General features: G+C 50.5%; 1 protein-coding gene across 8 annotated transcripts in view; it reads right to left on the bottom strand.

The window, feature by feature from the left end:
* Positions 1–19,704, bottom strand: part of LOC135303950 (hydrocephalus-inducing protein-like) — a 75,704-nt gene that overhangs the window by 14,475 nt on the left and 41,525 nt on the right. Inside the window, exons 1-8 of one of the 8 annotated variants that reach the window (XM_064426254.1) lie at positions 14,078–16,059; positions 12,423–12,542; positions 10,300–10,419; positions 8,382–8,515; positions 6,591–6,790; positions 2,800–2,983; positions 1,620–1,719; positions 271–389 (exon numbers count right to left, since the gene is read on the bottom strand). In XM_064426254.1, coding sequence (XP_064282324.1) covers positions 271–389; positions 1,620–1,719; positions 2,800–2,934 — 354 coding nt within the window. In that variant the 5' untranslated portion in view covers positions 2,935–2,983; positions 6,591–6,790; positions 8,382–8,515; ... (1 more) ...; positions 12,423–12,542; positions 14,078–16,059. Of the gene's footprint in view, positions 1–270; positions 390–1,619; positions 1,720–2,799; positions 2,984–6,590; positions 6,791–8,381; positions 8,516–10,299; positions 10,420–12,422; positions 13,865–14,077; positions 16,060–19,704 lie in introns of those variants that run through there. The other 7 variants (XM_064426255.1, XM_064426253.1, XM_064426250.1 and 4 more) reach the window with 7 other exon arrangements.

Below are 19,704 nucleotides of genomic sequence, written 5' to 3'. Positions count from 1 at the left end.
GAACATGCAGCTTTTGCACCCAGTGCTGGTTGCACCTGCCAAGGGCTTGTTTTGCAGGAAGCCTCCCAGCTGATCCCTAAGGAAGGCTGCCCAAAAGCAGGGGCTGGGCCTTCATGAACAACAGACACACCTTTCTGACCCCCCAGACTGGACTAGCACATCAAATATTCCCTGCTCACAACTGCTCAGCTTGGCAGGAATTCCACAGCTCCACCAGGCTTGCTGCTGCCTCAGGAGCCATCAGCATCCATCCCCAGCCCTGCTGCTCACCTCACAGACATGGGGGGTATTGACAAAAATGTCCCCAAGGTCCAGAGTGTCACAGCTGAGCTCAACCAAGGGTCCTTGGCCTTCCCCTCTGAGCTGCAGGGGCAGCCTATTCTCACGGCCTGGGGAGAGATGTCCATTTCAGTACAAGCATTCCCTCTGTCACACTGTCTTTTCCAGGCTGCCTCAGTGCTAGTCCCTGACTCTGAGCTGGATGCCACCAGCTCCTGATGCTGCAGGACAAGATATGGACCCTTCTCTTCCCTCAACAGATATCCCTTGGGGCTGACTTCTAATTCCTAACCCATTCCTCGGGCTGGTTTCCAATTGGAGCCACCAGTTTGCTGAGTTTCAAACATCTCAGGGGTCCTGGAGGGGCAGACCAAGCAGTAATGGGTAGAAATTGAAGGAAAGGAAATTTAGGTTAGATATTTGGGATGATATTTTTTCCTGTGAGGGTGGTGAGACACTGGAGCAGGTTCCCCAGGGAAGTTGTGCAAGTCCCAGCCCTGCAAGTGTTCAAAGCCAGGCTGGATGGGGCTTGCAGCTACCTGCTCTAGGGGGAGGTGTCCCTGCCCATGGCAGGGGCCTTGGCACTAGATGATCTTTAAGGTCCACTCCATCCTTAACATCCTAGGATTCTGTGCTTTCCTTCCCATGCACCTAGAGGAGCTTGGAAATCCATTCAGTGAAGGCACAAAGCTCATCCAGAGCTGGGCAATTACCAAACTACCTGGCCCAGCAGCACAGGACTTTGTTGCCCAAGTCCTCACCTTCTGACCCTCAGCACTGGGCTCTGTTTCCACAGACTGAGAGCTGCAAGGTGACAGCTCCCACACAGGGAGAGAAGCAGCTGCTGGCCAAGGCTGCTCCTTCTACCAACAGCCTGGGCTCAGTGGGGCTCAGCCACCTCTGCTCTGCTGGTGTCTGGCCAGTGGGAGCTGATCCAGGCTCAGGGAGCACATTTCTAACCCAGCTCCTGCCACCTGATGATGGATCCATGTCCAGTGGAGCCATCCTGGAGGCCAGGGGCCTGCAGGGGCTTAGTGCTTGTTCACTAAAGCTGCTCTGCTCTGCAGCTCTCTGGCCTTTGAGGAAATGCCAGCAAAGGCATGGCATGAAAACCTCTCCCTGCACTGCCTGGGCTGTGCTGGGATCAGGAACCCAGACACAGCACTCTGAGCCCTGGCCTTGCACGGGACACTCCCTGGGAGCTGCAGGGCCACTGGGGATGTGCCAGCACTGCCCTGCTGGCCAGGGACTCTTCCCAGCACTGCCAGGGCAGCCCAGTGGGCTCAGGCTTGCACCATGGCTGCACTGAGGGGGAGAGAAGCAGGGCACAGGAGCTGCACCTGAGATGCTGCAACAAGCCACACTTTGATACTCCACTGCTTCCAGGGGTTTGAAAGTCATCTTAATTTTGGCCAAACCATCCGGCTCGATTTCTCCCTCCTACAACAGAAACAGCAAAACATTTCTCTTCAAACTTCACATTTCTTGTTTTCAACCATAGTCCTGTCAGCCTTTGTTTAGAGCATCAGTGATGAGTGAACAACACAAGGAGCCCAAGGAAACCCTCCAAAGGCAGCTCAACACAGTGCTGGAAGCTCTCAATGCTGGTCAGCTGCCACTCTCCACAATTTCCTACTGCTCTGACACAAGCTCTTGCTCACATCATGCTGCTGTCAGCTGCACTGGGATGTAAGTGCCAATGTGCACTGGTGGCTCTTCACAAGGAGAGATCATGATCCCCTCCCCCAGAAATAAAAATATTAGTTTAACCTGTTTTGAAAGAAAGCAGAGGTTGGGATTATTCTGGGCTTTACTCCAAGGGGAGAAGGGATTTTGCACTGTGCACACACCAGGCATTCATCATCTCTCACAATGCCAGTGCTCAGAATCAGGGCTCTGGCTGCTGGCAGCACGTGGCAGTTTGCTTGCACAAACAGAAAAGGAAAAGGTTTTCTGTCCCTGTGTGCAGGAGAACTCAAAAGGCCCAGTGAAACCTTCTAGCCTTGTGTCCAGGCTAACAGATGGCACTGGAAGGCAGACTCAGAAATAGTGCAAGGCGTGGTTACAGGAGGCCATTGGCATTTCTGGGATTAACCTTGGGCTGAGTTTGGCCTCCTTTTCCCAGCCAACCATTGCCAGCTTCAGGTCAGTGTGTGAGCTGGCAGTGCTGCAACAGCCTCTGCTGAGCCCCACGTGTGGGGGCAGCCCCTGCCTACAAGAACTGCTCCCTGTGACACTGCAAGGACACGCACGGAGTGCCCTGAGCTCCAGCCCTGGCAGCAGAGCTCGGCTTTGTCAGGCTCCCAGCCCTGCCTTGACCCTCCAGGCCAGAAATGCTTTGAGCATTTTAGCATTTTTAGGTCAGCTCTGCAGCTGCACCAGAAACTCAATGCCCTCCCTCCCAGCATGTGGGGCCAGCTGAGGATCTGCCCCGTGACCACAGCCAGGGTTGCAGTGGGTGGGAGGAGAAAGAGGGAGAGGAGGAAAAGGAGGAAAATGAGGTTCTCAGCTATCACTTACCATTGGCTCAATGAAAGAAACGTCATCCGAGAACATGGGGTCCTGGTGCACCTTTGCCATCTCCCCTGGGGCTCTCAGGCTGGCAGCACGATCTTCACAAGAGCCCTTCTCTTTCCCTGTTTCTTTCTCCTCCATTAATTTTTCCTGCCGCAGCTCTGTCTGTGACTGCCCAAAAAGACTCTGCCTGCAGCCAGAGGAGACACAAAGCCAGCAGGTCGTTTAATAAGCCACAGATTTGCAGAGAGAAGTGTGAGTGCAGGAGAGCAAAGCACCTGGGGAGGAGCAGCAGTGTGACAGATGAGCAATGCCACGACTGACTCTCACCATTAACAGACAAATACCATGTCTATAGGTTAAGAAAAGGGTTTTTTACCCCGAGTTGTTATCAAGGGACAGCTGGGGTTGGGATATTTGGGAGGGTCAGCGTGTCACCATGGTGACATCTGACCTCCAATCAAGATTGGAGGAAGTGAACTCCACCACAGGACAGCGAAGAAGGGGTCGATGGTCAGAATTTTGGGAGAGGCTAAAGGGTTAAAAGGCAAAACCTCCATTGTGTGGGCGAGCACACCTGGGGAAAATCCTTCCGTAACATCTTCTCTATCCAGTCTTCTGTTGTATTTTTGATAAGGTTTAATCAACCTTTCTAAACTTAGGAAAAGTGAGTGGCTATTTCTCACAAGCAGCCGCTCCCCAGCAAGGGCTGACCCCAAGCCCTGGGGGTCTCAGAGGGATCACAGGATAACTTGCTGTTCACTGGCATAGCAGGTAGTTTTACTCCATATCTGCAGGCTCGCAAGAGGTTTCCAAAGCCAGAATCCCTCAAGGGAACCTCCTGGCTCAAAGCCTCTGCTAAAACCGAGGGAGAATCCACCAGCCACTTCAAGTGGCTTTTCCTCCCACTGAGCTGCTGGGGGAGGCAGATAAAGATTATGGAGCAGGACTTCCCTGGGAAGGGGAGACAGAGTTGGGTTGCAGCTCCATGTTACCAGCACTGTGAAAAATGCCTATTATATTATTGCCTTTTTGCAAATATTAAAATGAATACTATATGTGTGATGTTGGAAAGTGATGTTGTATTAATCCTTTTTTACAGACCAAGGAATAATAACTGTTGAATTTGCAGTGTGGTTCTTTGGTGTGTTTTACCTTGAAAACATCCTGATTGAGCCTAAAAAGGGCACATTTTAGCAGTACTTCAATGAAAGCTACGCTAAGAAAGGGAGCAGTCAAAACTCTGAAAAGAGTGCAAACGCACATTAGAGCAATACAGTGACATGGAAACCCAAAAGGAGGATGCCATTTCCAGTCTGAAGGATCCAATCCCAGCTCAATGAAGCACCATGAACAGGAGCACATCAAGGAAGCAGAACAGGAGGTTTCTGTGTATTTACCAGCAATGCAGTCTGGGACTATGGGTTGTCACCCACACTGGTAACTGTTTGCTTGGCCCAGCAGAGAAACCCTGTGCAATGTGTTGGAAATAATGATGCAGATGTGTTGGTGCACTTTGGATTTAACAGCAGCAATCAGGATTGGTCACCAGGTGAACAGCTCTTGCCTGACAAACACAAGACTCTCTGCTTTGATGCTCAGGGAGAGCTCAGGGGAAATGTGCTTCTGCCCAGCAGCTGCTGGCCTTTGTGCTCTCCTACAGCCCCACTGAGGAAACAAAAGTTCCTGGCCTTGGTGCTTTGCTGCTGCTCAATCTGTCACTTCCAAGTGTCTTCTGGGGACTTTGGTGATGAATGCATCACACACAAAAATAAAGAGAACATCTGCCAAGCTGAACTTTGTTCATGTCAGCAGTGATGAACTTGCTTCAGGTTCAGCTCCTGAAGGATGTATTGCTGCAATGATGGGCCTGACCAGTTCCCATTATCACTGGTGAGAACATCCCTGCTGGCTGAGGGAGAAGCCTTAGGACAGCAGTGCTTATGTGCTGGATGTGAGGCTTTGGAGAGAGGGGAGGAAAGACAAGGCCCCAGCAGCCCCAGAGCTCCTGCATGTGCTCCAGGGGTGATGCCAGGGCTGCTGCAGCTCTCTGCTGGGGCTCGGGGATCAGTGCCTGCTCTGGGCAAGGCACAGCATTCTGTTCTTATTCTTCTGCCAAAAATTTCACTGGAACAGAGAAGCTGCCAGTTAAGGGAATCCCTGGCCACACTTCAGCACTACATTCCATCCCATTCCATTCCATTCCATTCCATTCCATTCCATTCCATTCCATTCCATTCCATTCCATTCCATTCCATTCCATTCCATTCCATTCCCACTGCTGCCCCATGTTACATGCTCCTGCCCTCAGATGTCAGGATGGCAATAACACTCCTGGGGGAGACTTCAGGGCTTGCCTGAGAAAGAAGGGATCTTCTTCTTTTCAAATTATCAGGAGAAGAGGATCCAGCCCAGTTCAGGACTCAGTTTTCAGGACTGAAAAACCAAGTGCAAATCAGCCCCTGCATCTCCTACATCCCACCCCGGGCTGTACCCACCAGACTCCTCTGTTCCTGCTGTAGCAGTCATCTCTCACACAGACCTGGCTCCCCAAGACCCAAGGACACAAGCTCTACAGCTGAACTTAACTCCTCTGAATTTCAGCCAACATCACTAAGCTGTTGCCTGAGCCCACAGATAGAAGAGCCGTGAAGGAGACATCCCTGACATTGTAATAACCAAATGAAAATACCAGTGCCAATAGATGGGGCTGGCAAGCTAAATTTTTGGCCTTTTATCTGTGAATTGTGAGCTGTTCCTTAAGATAGTTCTCATCCTGTTACATCTACCCTTTCAATGAATCACTACTGCACCCTGACAGGCACTACCGCACTACTGACAGGCAAAAAAGATAAGGTATGGAGAGGGGTTTAATAGGCTGTTTTCTTCTGCTGTTTAACTAGGGCCCTTTGTATGTTTGTTTCCTTGCACGGCATCTAAAGGCAGGTCCAGATCTCCCAATGGCACCTGGCAATCCCCAGACACTGCTCTTGCTTTGAGCAGTGTGTCTGCTCAGATGATTGCCAGAGGTCCCCTCCAAAAGTTATTCTATACTTTTATCTTCTAAATCAGCCCAATTGCTTTTCAAATATTCACTAAATGTCTCATATTTCCTACACACCATGTGCAAGTACCCATGGGCATGTGGTATATTGATAGGCATTAGAGGAGCTCGACCTTCATGAAAGTTCCCAAGGAAGAATTCATGATCTTTTGGCAAACACTTAAACCAAAATGAAAAAACCAGCAGAAACACAGGAACTTCAGAGTATTCAAAAAGAAATCTCAAGGAAAAGGGGGCACAACCTTATTCAGAGATTTAAATCTCTGTTTGAAATTTTAAACTGGCTTTCAAAGGTTCATCATGGAACACAAGAGGTGACTGATGCCCTCCGCTGACAAGGGAAATCAGATCAGCTTCAGGAACAGGAACTGCACTGGCTGCCTGCAGCACAGCTCATGTTGGGCATCTGATGCAGGGACCCCTGCAAGGCCACGTGCCTGTGGCCTCCCAGAGAATGGCTCTGTTTGGCTGACAGTGCTGAGAAAGCATTTCAGGAGCTGCTTGTGCTCAGCAGGGTGCAAGCCAGCTGCCAACATGTTCCAGCAGCCTCCAGGAAAGCTGGGACAGAGAAAGCTCAAAGGCTGCATCCTGCTAAGAACACTGAAGGCAAGAGCAGCTGCCATCCATCCTGCTCCCTTCCAGCCAGGGCTGCAGGGATGCTCAGGCTCCTTTTGTTGCTCTTTCCCAGCCCTGTTATCACTCAAAGGTGTTTTGCACAAGGACAGATCCTCACCTCTGGGTGCTCAGCTGGAAACGAGCTTCCAGGTTCCCAGAGTTGTGGAGCAGCAGAGTCTTCTGGCTGCTGCTCTTGACTGGACACCTGGAGAAGTCCAGCTGCTCAGGGAAGTCCAGGACAGCTCGGGCAGCAATGGCCCGAATTGGCACCACTATCCTTCCCCTTGTAGTGATGCAGGTGAGCTCGTGGGAATAATCCTGCAGGAAAAGAAACTGCCTCAGCACAGGGCATTTAGTGCCGTCCCCATGGCAGAAGAAAAACCATTTCCTATAACTCTTCAAGGGCATCAATTTACCTATCCCACCCTAAATGAACATTAAGCTCTACTAATATGTCACATTTTAGAGGCACTAGCGCACTTTGCAAAACCTGTCTCAGTGGCATTAAGCTCTTCTGTCACTTGGTCATCCAGAGAACTGCCCTAGGCCACCATCATTTTTACTCTAAATTTTAATGATGTTCAGTAATTCCTAAGTCCCTTCTAAGGAACATGGAGCTAGGGAACACAGGACATTCCTCTTTAGCTTTCTATATTCCCACTGTTTGAGAATAGGACAAAGTTAAACTGACTCAAAGCAGCAAAAAAAAAAAAGATGAGAAAACAGCTGCACCCAAAGAGCTCCTGCACCTCTGGCTTGGTGTAGAAACATAGTTGGCTCAGAACTCCCCTCCAACTTTGCCTCTCCAACCAAGTCAGGAGGAGAACAGTGGTAACAGTGCTAACATTGCTTTCTAGCATGCTGTTGGAAAGAGCCTGTCTTTGTTTCCCTGCAAGGCTTCCTCCCTTCCATGCCACGGCCTAAACCCTTCTGTATGAACAAGCCCCCAGATCACAACACTGACCCCCCAGATCCCAGAACTGAGATCAGACTTGCCAGGGCCTCAGCACTGCTGTTCAAACCTGCACACAAAAGCACCTTTGGCACGCAATGGGTGCCAGCTGACAGAGCAAGCACAGGGACAGGCATGAAGACAGAGGCACAGCAGCGTCACTGCCATGGGCTCTGGGCTCACAGCTCTGCCTGCAGCTTGGACCTGCCCTACACCAGCTCCTGCAGGCAGGTGTCCAAGTCCCCTGCAGCTCAGCAACCTCCTGCTGACCAAGGGCACCCAGCAAAAAAAAACCTGGCAAAAACCTACTAAAAACTCGGCAAAATATTCAGAAAACCTGCCAAAAACCTTCTAAAAACCAACCAAAAACCTTCTAAAAACCCGCCAAAAACCTTCTACAAACCTGCCAAAAACCTTCTACAAACCTGGCAACAGTGTGCCTGTGCCTGTGCCAGGCCGGGCTCACGGGCACAGCACATCCTCTGCCCTGGCCCTGCAGCTGCACCATGCTCACTTGCGCTCTGGGACAGCACAGCTGCAAGGCTGCAGAGCAGAGGCTGGGAAAAAGCACCGTCCTTGCTCCAGCCCAGGGGGAGGCAGGGAAGCTCTTGCCAGCCGGGAAGGAGGAAAGCTCTCTGACCTCTTTGTTCCTCATCATCATGAACCCCCTTCCGCTGTACCTAGAGATGGCCCAACATCTATCAACAGCCCTCTGTCATTTTCATCCTGTTCCCTGGGCATCTTCCCTTGGCAATGCTCAGGGATGTGCAGGGAGGGGAAGCAGAGCCTGTCAGGCCTGGCTGCAGTGCCTGGCAGCCCGTGCCAAGCTGGGACTGGCTGCAGGCTGCCTGCCCACAGCCTGGAGCCAAGCTCCCAGCATGGAATGGGCTGCACCCAGAGTGCAGGGAAAACAATGGCTTTGCAGAGAATTCTATGCTTGGGCTCCTCCAGGCTCACCTTGTTCTCCTAGGGGCTGAAGTGGATGCGCACGGGGCAGAGGCGCCTGCTGGCACCGTGTGGTACACACCCCTGGGGCACGCCAGCTGGAAATAAGGGCAGCTCTCCATGCACACCTTCACCAGCCGAGGAATCTGCAGCAAAGACATCAAATGATGATTTTGACACTTGTGCAAACAGGACAACAGGAGACCTGTCCCTGCCCTGCTGACATCCCTCCTTGACCCCTTTTCCAAAGCCCTTCCAGCTGAGCAGGTGCAGGCACATCATTCACAAGGGTCAGCTGGAGTCCCTTCTCTCTGGCTCCAGCATTTTGGCCAGGGCCAGCGGGGCAGGGCCTGGTGGCAAGGAAGGGCCAAGCAGGTCAGCACCAGCAGGATGGAGACAGAGCACCTGAACCAAGTCATCTGTACATTCAACAAGGCCAAAAAACCTGCTGGCTCCTGCCTGCACTCAGCCATGCAGTCATGTTCCAGAGGGGGAATGTGCTCCCTGAAAGCAAACCAGCACATTCTCCTGGGGGAAGGAAGAAATTCCCTTCTAGCAGATCACGTTTGGGTAGGCACATTCTGGGGATAGAGTCATGCAGGCAGACCAGCAAGAGAGGAGACCAAACACTGTGGCCTTACTGGGAATAAAAGCAAACCTGAAAAGCCAAAGAAGGAACACAACAAGACAATCCCTAAAACAAGGAGATGGCAAAGAGAATTTAAATGGGCAGTAAAGCAGCAAGGAAGAATCATAAAACCATGAGAGCAATCATCTTGTCAAAAGTGACAGAAACACAGACAGGCTGTGCCTATGGACTGTGGGCTTCAAAGGCATTTTCTGCCTGGAGAAACATGACCAGCACTGACTGACACTGTGCTTCCAGTATGAAAAGCCAATCTTGGCTCTCCAGGGCTTCTTGCTGCCTGTGCAGGCAAGCTGGGCTGCTGGGCATTGCTGCCTGCAGCCACAGGCCAGGGTCTGCCCTCTGGCATTCACAGACACAGCAAACATGCATTTTCTAGCACACTGATATCACCAACCCCTGAGCACCAAAATAATCTCAACAAGTCTAAACCGGATGATTTGGACTCCCTCCTTTCTGTTCCCACCAGCCTACCCTTGGCACAAGGCTCATCTAAGAAAAAGTTGCCCTGACTGAAATTCCAATGGTCTCTGTTTTCCTCGTTACACTGGAACACAACTGCTGACATTTTTCAACTTTTCCCCTCTCAACTCTCTTGGGAAATTGCAAAACCATCACAATTTCTTCAAGTGAAGGTGGAAACCTCCAGGAGCACATGGCTTTGCATGTGCTGTGGCTCTCCAAAGGGAAAGCAGAGCACCGTGTTGCTCTTGGAAAAGCTGAGCAGAGCGGGATGAAGCTTAGCAGGAGCCTCAAGTGGCACCTAAAGGGCTCCCACTGCTTCTGCTACATCACTCTGATTCCAGGGCTGTTCCAGAACACGTTTCCTGCAGTGCCAATGCCCTTAATGAGAAGTGATTCCAGCATCAAGTGGAGCAGACTCAGCCCCTGAGCTTTGACTGTGAGCTGCACAAAGGGAGCCCAACAGGCTGAGAGCAGCAGAGATTCCTACCAGGAGCCAAGATTAACCAAGGACACACAGGAGGTGCTATAGACTCAAGGCAAAGCTTGAGAGCAGGTCAGAACTGTACAGGCCTCAACATTCCTATCAATCCACAGCTTTCAAAAGAAGGAAACTCCTTTGGGATAGACACCATCAATGCATGGCCAAAATCAGGGCACAATTCCCAACACACGAAGATTCCCATCATCTTGCAGAACAAGGGGCTGAGACATTTTGTCCTGCATGTGCTGCAGCAGATAACTTGCTTTGCTGCCCACTTGGACAATGACAGCACTCTCCTCTTCTAGCACAGGGTTCAAGCTCCAGGTGCCAGCACTTACCTTGTCCTTATTCGTCACAGACAGCACCATTTCAGAGACCTCCCGAGCCACGAAGTTCTGAAACACCATCTCTGGTGGGGAAACCTGAAACAAGCTCTGTTTCGGGGCAGCTGACGGCAGCTGGAGAGGCGAGAGAGAGCAGGGACAGCTTCAGCTGCTGGGAGGAAGGCTCATGAAGGACAATCTTACACTGACCCCCAGTGAAGTGCAGACTCTGGGGGAGCACATCTGCCCAGGACACACTGGGCAAACAGTGGCTCACCCACCTCTGCTCTGAGCTGATCAAGAACTGCTTGGTCAGCTTCCAGCAGGTTCAAGCCAAGCTACTCTTTTGATTTCTCCAGCTTTCCTTCTCCACAATGCCAGGCAGCACTTTCCTTAAGCACAGCCCTGTGCCCCCTGGGGCACGGCCTGAGCACTCATGCAGTAAGTAAAACCCACAAATTTACATCAGACTCTAGGAGAAACAATTCTGGGATGTCCTTTACTCTGAGACAGGGAAACTGAGGCCCACACAACTGCAAATTTCTGTTTGGATCTAGAACTTAGGCCTCAGGATGACGAGAACAGTACCAGAGGAGGTGTCAGAGATGAGGTGACATTTGGATGAAGCCAAAAGGTTATGAAGTGAAAGGATGGAATTTGTTGGTTCTGTGTGTTGTTTGTGGGTTGGATTTGTTCAGGTTGGTTTGTTGGGTGTTGCTGTGAGCTGGCAGAGGGACGGGGTTGAAGACCTGACCAAAAGGAAGGAGGATGAGAGGGGAGGGGACACAAAAGTTGGTGGTCAGAGAGAAGGGAAGTTCCTGAGTGCCCCTCCAAGGGGAAAGGGGACAGGGACTGTCCCGGCCGGGTACAAAGGGGATACAAAGATTGCCATTTTGTTGGAGGCTGTGTTTGCTCCTCTCCAGGGGCAAGGAGACACACATGGCTCAAGTGATTTGTTACTAATAAACAGTTTTCTTTTGCTTTGATGATTTTTCCTCTTTCTGTGCATTTAAAAGTTACTGCCTTTCTAACAGAGGTAAAGGCAAAAACAAAGTACAACAGAAGTCAGGAAAAGGACAAATGAGGTGAATGCTGAATGTGGATAAGGTTCAGTTATTTCCTCAGCAACTTGGGTAAGAGTAGAGTTGGTATCTCCTTTTCCCATGAGCTTTAACTGGGTGCTTTCTTGTCATTCTTGCTATCTTATTTAATGCCATTGTAGAGGCACGTCTGGAATGACACAACAGCAGCAAATGCTTCTGGAGCAGAGACACTGCTTGGAGAAGACTCTGCCCTGCTTTGTCTGCCTTCTGCAGCCACACTACTGTCACTGCAGAGACACCAGCAGCTCTCCTGTGATTCCAGGGCAGACACAGCCTGCTGAAGGGAGTGCCTGCAGCACACTGTCCCTTACTTGTGCCCTTCCCTGGGGTGTTCCCAAGGCCCCTCTCCAGGCCAATCCTGAACCACTTTGTTCCATGTCTCTTACTGCCAATTTCCTGCTCAACAGCCCACCTGGCTCACCTGCCCCTTTGGACTGTGCTTTCTACTGAGCCAGTCCTGCCACAAAAGCAGCTTGAAACACACCTCTAAGCAGGCACTGAGCACAGAAAGCACATCCATTCCCCTCTGCCCAGGGCTACTCCCCTGCACATCTGGCAGCCTGCAAAATCTAACACCCTGTCAGGGTCCAGCACATTGTTCCAACCCAAAGCAGGAATGCAATTGGTTCTGCTAAATCTGAAGGAATTCCTGCAGGTCCTCGGCCTTCCAAGGCCAACGCTGCCACTGTGGAGGGAATCCTGTGACCCCGAGCGTTTGATGGTGACCACACCAAAGCAAGAGGTGGCTCCTTCAGCAGGGGAATGGCACATGCCAATGTTGTGCCTTTGTGTCCCCAGCCTTCCCCCATTGTTTTAGCAATGGCAGCCACACTCCAGCACAGCCCAGCAGCTGCAGCAGAGGTTATCTGTGTTGGCTCAGTGCACATCAGGACTCCCAGTCCACCACTGCCAGCAGCTTGCAATGACAACAGCACCTGGACACTGAGGTGTTTTGCTGGAGGCAAGCCTGTCACAAGCACACACCCTCTTCAAACTTGCTATCAAACAGAAAGGAAAAGAGCAGGAAAAGGCTACCTTTGGACCATTCTTGCTCAGGTCTATCCATGGGCCAATTCTGGGCAGAATACTCCCCCCAGTGCTGGTCTCCTTCTTTGTGCTGAGAAACTTCTCCTGCTGGAACTTAGAGGGAAGCAGCTGAAAGGAAACAAAAAAAAAAAACAAACAAAAAACCAAACCAAAAACAATAACAAAAACAAAAAACAGCAAGAAGTGTTGCCAGGATTTTTAGTGAAAAAGCCTCTGCTAGGATTTTTCCTGTCCTGAGGAGCTGAGGGCCTCAGGAAAGAAATGTAAACAATGGCTATCTGCTGCTGTGGAATGCCGCGGGTGCATCTTCCATTGGTTCATGTAGATTGTTTTCAATCAGTGACCGATCACAGCCACCTGTGCCAGGGCTGTGAGCAGTCACAGGTTTTTGTTATTCATTCCTATTCTATTCTTGTCTTTGTAGCCTTCTGATCTTCTTCTCTCTGTTCTTTTAGTATAGTTGTAATGTAGTATTTTAGTATAATATACAACATAATAAATCAGCCTTCTGATGAAAATGGAGTCAAGCCTCGTGTCCTCGTCCAAGGGGTTGCAGTTTAAGCAAGAAAGAAGCTCAGAAATGTGCTTGTTCAGAGGGGTTTATCTTGAGCAAGTGGCTCTGGTGAATAATTTGCGATCACAGCCACTTGGGCAGTTCTGGAAGCCCTGGAAGTTACTTGCTGAAATACTTAGTACCAATCAATTAATAATACAGAGTGCAATACACACACTCCAACCACATGGCTGTGTCCCATTAGACTCTTTGTGATCTGATGTGACATGTTTGGGGATTTCTGCTCTTTGGCCATTTGTTTCCTCTTACGTTTCACTGCATTGAGGCAATGCCCTTTTCAGAGAGTGGGAAGGAGCTCTCAGAACTGCCCCAAGTCCATCCCTGCACAACACTCACAACTCACAGCCAGGAGACACCACTGCTGGCTGAGTCCAAGAGAAGCAAGAAAGAAAAGCTGTACCAAGAGGGAGGTGCACAGGAATGTGTCCAAGTTTTTCCTCTCTCTGTTAATGAGCATTTGTTTTCTCTGTCTGGGCTGACAGAGCCCTCCAGAGAAGAAAACACAGGGATCTCCTTGCCAGAGCCTCAGCACTGGGGCATCTTCAGCCCAGTGAGCTCCAGACATCAAGGGACCTTTGTGGCCCTGACTGCAGTGCTGCCTGCGGGGCTGGAGCTGTGCCCAGCCAGGAGCTGAGAGAGAACTGCTGCTTTGGGAGCTCTTCTGGCTGGGACCAGCCGTGGCTCTCAAGGCTTTGGGCAGAGTTTGAGCTCTCCCCCCCACATGCCCAGGTGCCCAAGGGCAGGTTGGTCACAGCAGCACAGGGCAGTGCCCAGCCTGACAGAAGGAATTCCTGTGGCAAAGGGCAGGCACAGAAGCACATGCTGAGGGCTTCAGCTGCACATTGGTTTCACTTGGCTCCCGTGGCACAGCCAGGCAAGGCGCTGGGCTGTCCCTGAAACATCACACAGTGTTCCCTACTGCACCAGGACAGCCCCCACCAACAGCAGCACGGCACAAAGAGCTGGGCAGGGGCTCTGCAGCTTCCCAGCGCTGCTGGACAACAGGGGCAGGGACACCAGGGACACCAGGGCACTTGCCAGCCTGAGCACAGCCCCACTGGCTACTCACAGTGTTAGGCTGCAGTCTTTCCCTCAGCAAAAGACGAGGTGTCGGTGTCTTTTTCAGGAATCCAGAAGCCATTCTGAAGGGAGGGTGTCACAGAGGAGCAACAAGGCCTCAGCAAAACTGGAAGGAGCAACAATGGAACTCTGAAAATCCAGAACCCAATTCGTGGCAGACTCAAGGCATACACTGCTGCTAAACATTTTATATCATTTGAAAGTAGCTAAGTGCTTGCTTGGCATAAGTAGCTAGTATTGTTAGGCCTCTAGTTGGACTTTATTTGGACTAGATGGCTCCCTTGTGCAATTCAAAAATGGATCTTGCTGAAATCTGGAGCTAAAAAGCTGAACATTAATAATACTTAGAACCGACAAAGCTGTAGCTTAAATATTACTTAAAACCAGCTTGAGTGGACCTCCTCTTCTTTAGACTAAAAAACCCCTGCTCTCTCAGCTGCTCCTCACTGGACTTGGGAGAGACTGCAATGTTATGGCTCATGGCTTAAATATTGCTACAAAGGACTTTTTTCCAATTGTGACAAAACTGTACAAAGAAGCTGAGAGCACCCAAGCCCACCCTTCCCTGAAAATGCCTCCTGACTGGAACTTGAGACTGGGAGTTCAGCCCCACAAGGGAACTTGAGGCAAGATAAAGGTGACACTATTGCCCCATTAGCTCAGGTCTCGGGAGAAGTGAACAAGGCCAAGGGAGAAAAATAGATCCACACCAAAGCCACAGCCAGCAGCTGTCCTGAAAATCAGCTCTGTCTGCCTTCAGGCTGGGCAAGTCACAGCCACAGACTCGTCTGCTGAGGCCAGGTTTGCACACACACCTCCCATCAACAGAGGGGCAGGAGGAAATTTTGGGTCTGTGGCACAATCACTGGTAAGGGGCAGTGGACACCCATCCTCCCTCACACAAACTGGCTCAGCTCTACAACCCCCACCCCCAGAAGGCCACATCCAGGGGACATTCCCATCAGGGGCAGCTCAGGGGGTGTCATAGCCCATCAAAGACCCCCAAAGTGCCCCCAGAGCCATTTCTGAGGCCTTGCACCAGATGACTGCATGGCATGCAAAGTAACACAACAGATCCGAAAATCCACTGCCCAATTCGTGGCAGACTCAAAGGATATACTGGTGCTAACAATGTATATTATTTGAAAGTAGCAAAAGACAGAGCCCAACTTGCCCTTCCCCAGGGAGGTACCTGGGCTGTCCCACCTTGCCCAAATCCGCATTCATCCATTGGAGTCTTACATTTTGCGAAACCTCACCACAGAGAAGACCAGAAGAGGATTGAATGGGATGGGATGGGATCCATGGAATGGTGATCTTTTCTACTAAATCTGTCTCTGTCACTCTCTTTCATGCCCACTTCCCATCAACCTCCGTCCCCCCCTCCTTTTTCTATTTCTTTCTCCCTCTCTCTTCCTCACATTTACTGTTACATAAAATCCAGACTATCCACTTTGGCAGATGGTCTCATTTTGCACCTTAATTCAGGGGCACCTCCTTAATAATTTTAATAACCAGATCATAACAACCCACTGAAATTTGAACAGAACTCACTCACCTATAAGTAGTTTAAATAAATACTACAGGAAAAACTCTATAAACTAGTGTACTTAGGAAATGTTGCATTTGTTCAGTGAGCAAAAAGCACCATCAGTAGACCATCTATTGTTCATCCCCTCAGCTGTACATGCCACCATCCTGTATCTCCCTGTGGCATTCTCTTTCAGAGCACAGATGGGACAAAACCAGAAAGTACAATTTGAGTCAATCTTTACCTTCAAAGGAAATTCAGGACTCCCTCGCAAAGACCAATGCTTTGCGAGTTCCGGAGTCGCTCACAGAGACCAATTCTCTGCCAATTGACAGCAGTGACTGACAGAAACCAATGCTGTGCCAACAACTGCCGTGGCAATGGCCGAGTGCAGCCGCCTGAAGGCGCCGAGGCTGCGAACGAGCAGCCAGGGCCGAGCTCTGGCGCTGAGGCCGCGGCGCCGGCACAGACGCTGAGGGCCCGGGCGCGGTTACCAGGCAACTGCGGCACCGAGCGCGGGACGGGCCGGGCCGGGCCGCACGCATTGCCAAAGGACATTGGCACTGTCCCTGCTGACTTGACTCGTGTGTTTGCTGCAGAGCCTTTCTGTAGCCAGGAAAGTTTAAAATGTGCTGACAAAGGCAACTATGGCAGGTCTGTACACTGCTCTTCGTACAGCACCAGGATTCTATCCTGGCTGGAGCCCCAGGAGGGGCTGAGGCAGATGCAAAGGGGCTCAGCCTGGAGAAAAGGAGGCTCAGGGGGCCCTTCTGCCTCTGCACAACTCCCTGACAGGAGGGACAGCTGGGTTTCGGGCTGTGCTCCCAGGAACAGGCACAGGAGCAGAGGGAACAGCCTCAGGCTGGTCCAGGGCAGGCTCAGCGGGGATGCTCCCCATGCCCTGCCCACAGACACAGTGGCTGCCCTGACGCCAGGCTGGGGCTGGGCTGGATGGCCCCGCTCAGGGACACGCTGCCCGCAGAGGGCCTGGATTGTGCTGCCACAAGCACCAGCCCTGGCCTGCCCTGCACTTGCCTGGGGCCACACCAGCCCTGCCAGCCCTGTCCCAGCTCCTGGGGCCCAGCTGGGCCCAGTGCTGGCAGCAGACTGCAAGTTTGCTTCTTCCTTCCTTCCTTCCAGGACTGCTGGAGATGACGGCCGTACATATTACGCCTGTGTAGATATGTTTGAAAAGTTAGAATATTTTTGTAAATATGTTCTTAGGTTAGTAGTTCTCTGTAAATATGTTTTGAAGATTGTTACTCCATAGGATCCCATGGAAATATGTGCGGTAGATTGTTGTTGTTGTTGTTATAAGGATTGTTGTAATGGAAGGTGTTCTGTAAATCCTCGTGTTTGCCGATGTTCAGCAAATAAATAATGATTCTTTATAAAACTTCACTTCTCTTTCTCATTCCTTTGGGCACTGTCAGAACCCTGGATGTCCCCCTGACCATCCTAAATGATTCCAGCCCCAGCCAGGAAGCTTTAAAACCCTGGCAGGGGCTTCGGAGACCCTGGCATGTAGCCAAAGACCCCTGGGCCTTTGAATTTAACTCATAAAGCAAGTTACCACCTTTATGTCAAGAATTAAAAGTCACAACAATTTAGATAGTCTAGAAATAGTAATCACAAAGTGAACACAAAACATTTAGAGCACTGTACATGGAGGTTTTGAACCTGGTACGAAAGAGTTTGGAATTCTCTACATAGATAGAAAAATTTGGGCGTGCCCTGTCCTTCCTCTTTCTTCTCCCTAGCATCCATATGAAAGACGATATTGCCATTCACAAATTGGTTTCAAGTAGAAAGTCACTATCTAACATAAGTAATAGGTATTAAAACCTTATTGTAAACATAGTATACGCACTTTTTAATATAAAAGATAACACCAACCCAAGAGGCAAAAAGAGTAACTTAAGCTGAGCTGCTGAACAAACCTCAGCAGGCCAGACAAAAAATGTTTTAGACAAAACATAAAAATCAACCTTAAGAGCGTGCAGCACATACTTCTCAACTCTTCCTTCGACAGCTAAGTTAGAGAAAAAGAGACTTTTAACATACCTCGAAATCCCCTCAATCAAAGAAAACCCAAGAGGCACAGACAGCGTTTGCACCGTTGGGACTTCCACTTGTTCCGGGATCCCGGGGCTGGAGCTCCCTGGGGCTGCTGCCACGGCCACCCCGCGGCTGGGGGTCCCTGTGCACAGGGGGTCCCACTGACACCACTGCTGCCGCTGGCCACTGCTGCTGCTCCTGGGCTGGGGCACAGCTGCGTCCCCAAGAGCTGAGCTGTCACCAGCACAGAGGGGGCTCTCGCTGCACTGGCCCCTGCAGCCATGCCACCAAAGCAAGGCAGCAAACTTTCAGCCACCCTTCCTGCTGCAGCCACAGCCACTCCTGGCTCCAGAGCCGCCATCAGCCCACAGGGATGCAAAATCCACCTGCCCGCTCTCAAGGCCTTGACAGTCTTGGCAACTGTGGCACCTGCATCTGGGCTGCTGCAGGGGCTGATGTTTAAGCCTTGCAGCCTCCAATGGCTCCGGGCTCAGCTTCCCACCCTGATCTGCACTGCCCTGGCTCCGCATTGCTCAAGAGACAAAAGCCAAGACAGGGCATCCTCACCCTGCCCAAATTGCTGAATTGACTGCAGTCCTTAGGACCTTCTCCACTTTCAAAGAACCTCTTCATTTGATCACTGATTCGGCAGATGTCTATGACCTAGTGCAGCGGGCCGAAAATTCCATTTTCAAAGACATTTCTAACCCCAACTAGAGCATTTGCTTTCCCCTTTCATTTCTCTTTTGTCCCACAGACAACACCCACACTATATCATGCACACAAGGTCTCATACCACCCTTCCTGCATTTATAGTAGGCAATGCTAGAGCAGATGCCTCAGCAATGCTTCTCCAAACCTGCCTACGGAATGTTTCTGACCAGGCTAGGATCCACCACCACTTCTACCATCAACACATTCCTGCACCGCTCAGCATCTTTAAAATTACCCAAGATCAGGCAAGATTCATGGCAGCCACCTGCCCAAATGGTCAGCAACATGCCTTTGCTTCTGTCAGAGCTGCACTCAATCCACTCTGCAACAGGACAGTCCATAGTCCAGAGGGCCCACTCTTCCATCCAAAGGATCCTTGATCAACAGAGACAGGGAGTCCACATATTATCTCCCATTGAGAGACTGGCCAAGGCCCTTGATGTGCTCAACTTTTTGAACAACTCCCCCAGTCATCAGGCATTTTAGATTTAATTGGCAGCCCAATAAAAAGAAAAGCCACCTGTCTTGATCAAAGACCCTGAATCCAAACAAATTATGGGCCCTTTCCCATTCATTACTTGGGGGAGAGGATATGCTTGTGTCTCTACAGCAGCACGCCCAAGACGGATCCCAGCAAAAAACATCAAACCCTTCTGCCAATGGCCAGGCAAACACCAGAGCCACCATCAGAAAAACGGAACAAAAGCCTAAGAGAGACAGCAGCAGCCTGGAAAAGAAGAAGAAGGACAGAAGAAGATCTCCTAAGCAGTGTGGACCACACAGACCAACACCAAGAGAGCTCAGACACTACTAACTGCGATATACCGCTTAACAATTGGAAAAACTGTATTCTAGCCTTGATATTTGATTCTTCTAATAAGCTGACTTCAACCCTTGCCTAACAGAAGAGAAAGTTTAGTGGGACCAGAATTTTAGTTTCACATTGCAATCTCCCTATCTCTATACTTTCAGGCCACCCAAGCCTCCTCCCACTACTAAATTAGCTAAAGTCAAAGGATGCTGTCCTTTCTTGCCACTGCAGCAGGAAGCTGGATGCTCCTAACTATGCTGCATGCCTTCGCATGGGTGGTTCCACAGCCAAGCCACAATTTCTTGCCCATGGCCACGCATGTCAACCTCTTCTCACATAGGGACTCAGTATACCAGAGCGGCCAGCTGCTCACAGATCAAATCAATAAGATCCAGACAAAAGGCAACAACGACTGGCTCACTGGACTGTTGAAAGACTGGGGCATGAAAGGCTGGCTTTCATCTTTAGCCAAGACTGCTTTGTGGGCTTTGTTTCTTGTATT

This window comes from Passer domesticus, chromosome 6, assembly GCF_036417665.1.
Source record: "Passer domesticus isolate bPasDom1 chromosome 6, bPasDom1.hap1, whole genome shotgun sequence".
In the NCBI taxonomy this organism is placed as follows: Eukaryota; Metazoa; Chordata; class Aves; order Passeriformes; family Passeridae; genus Passer; species Passer domesticus.
The sequence above is the reverse complement of the archived record's forward strand: the minus strand, read 5'-3'. Positions and strand labels throughout refer to the sequence as shown.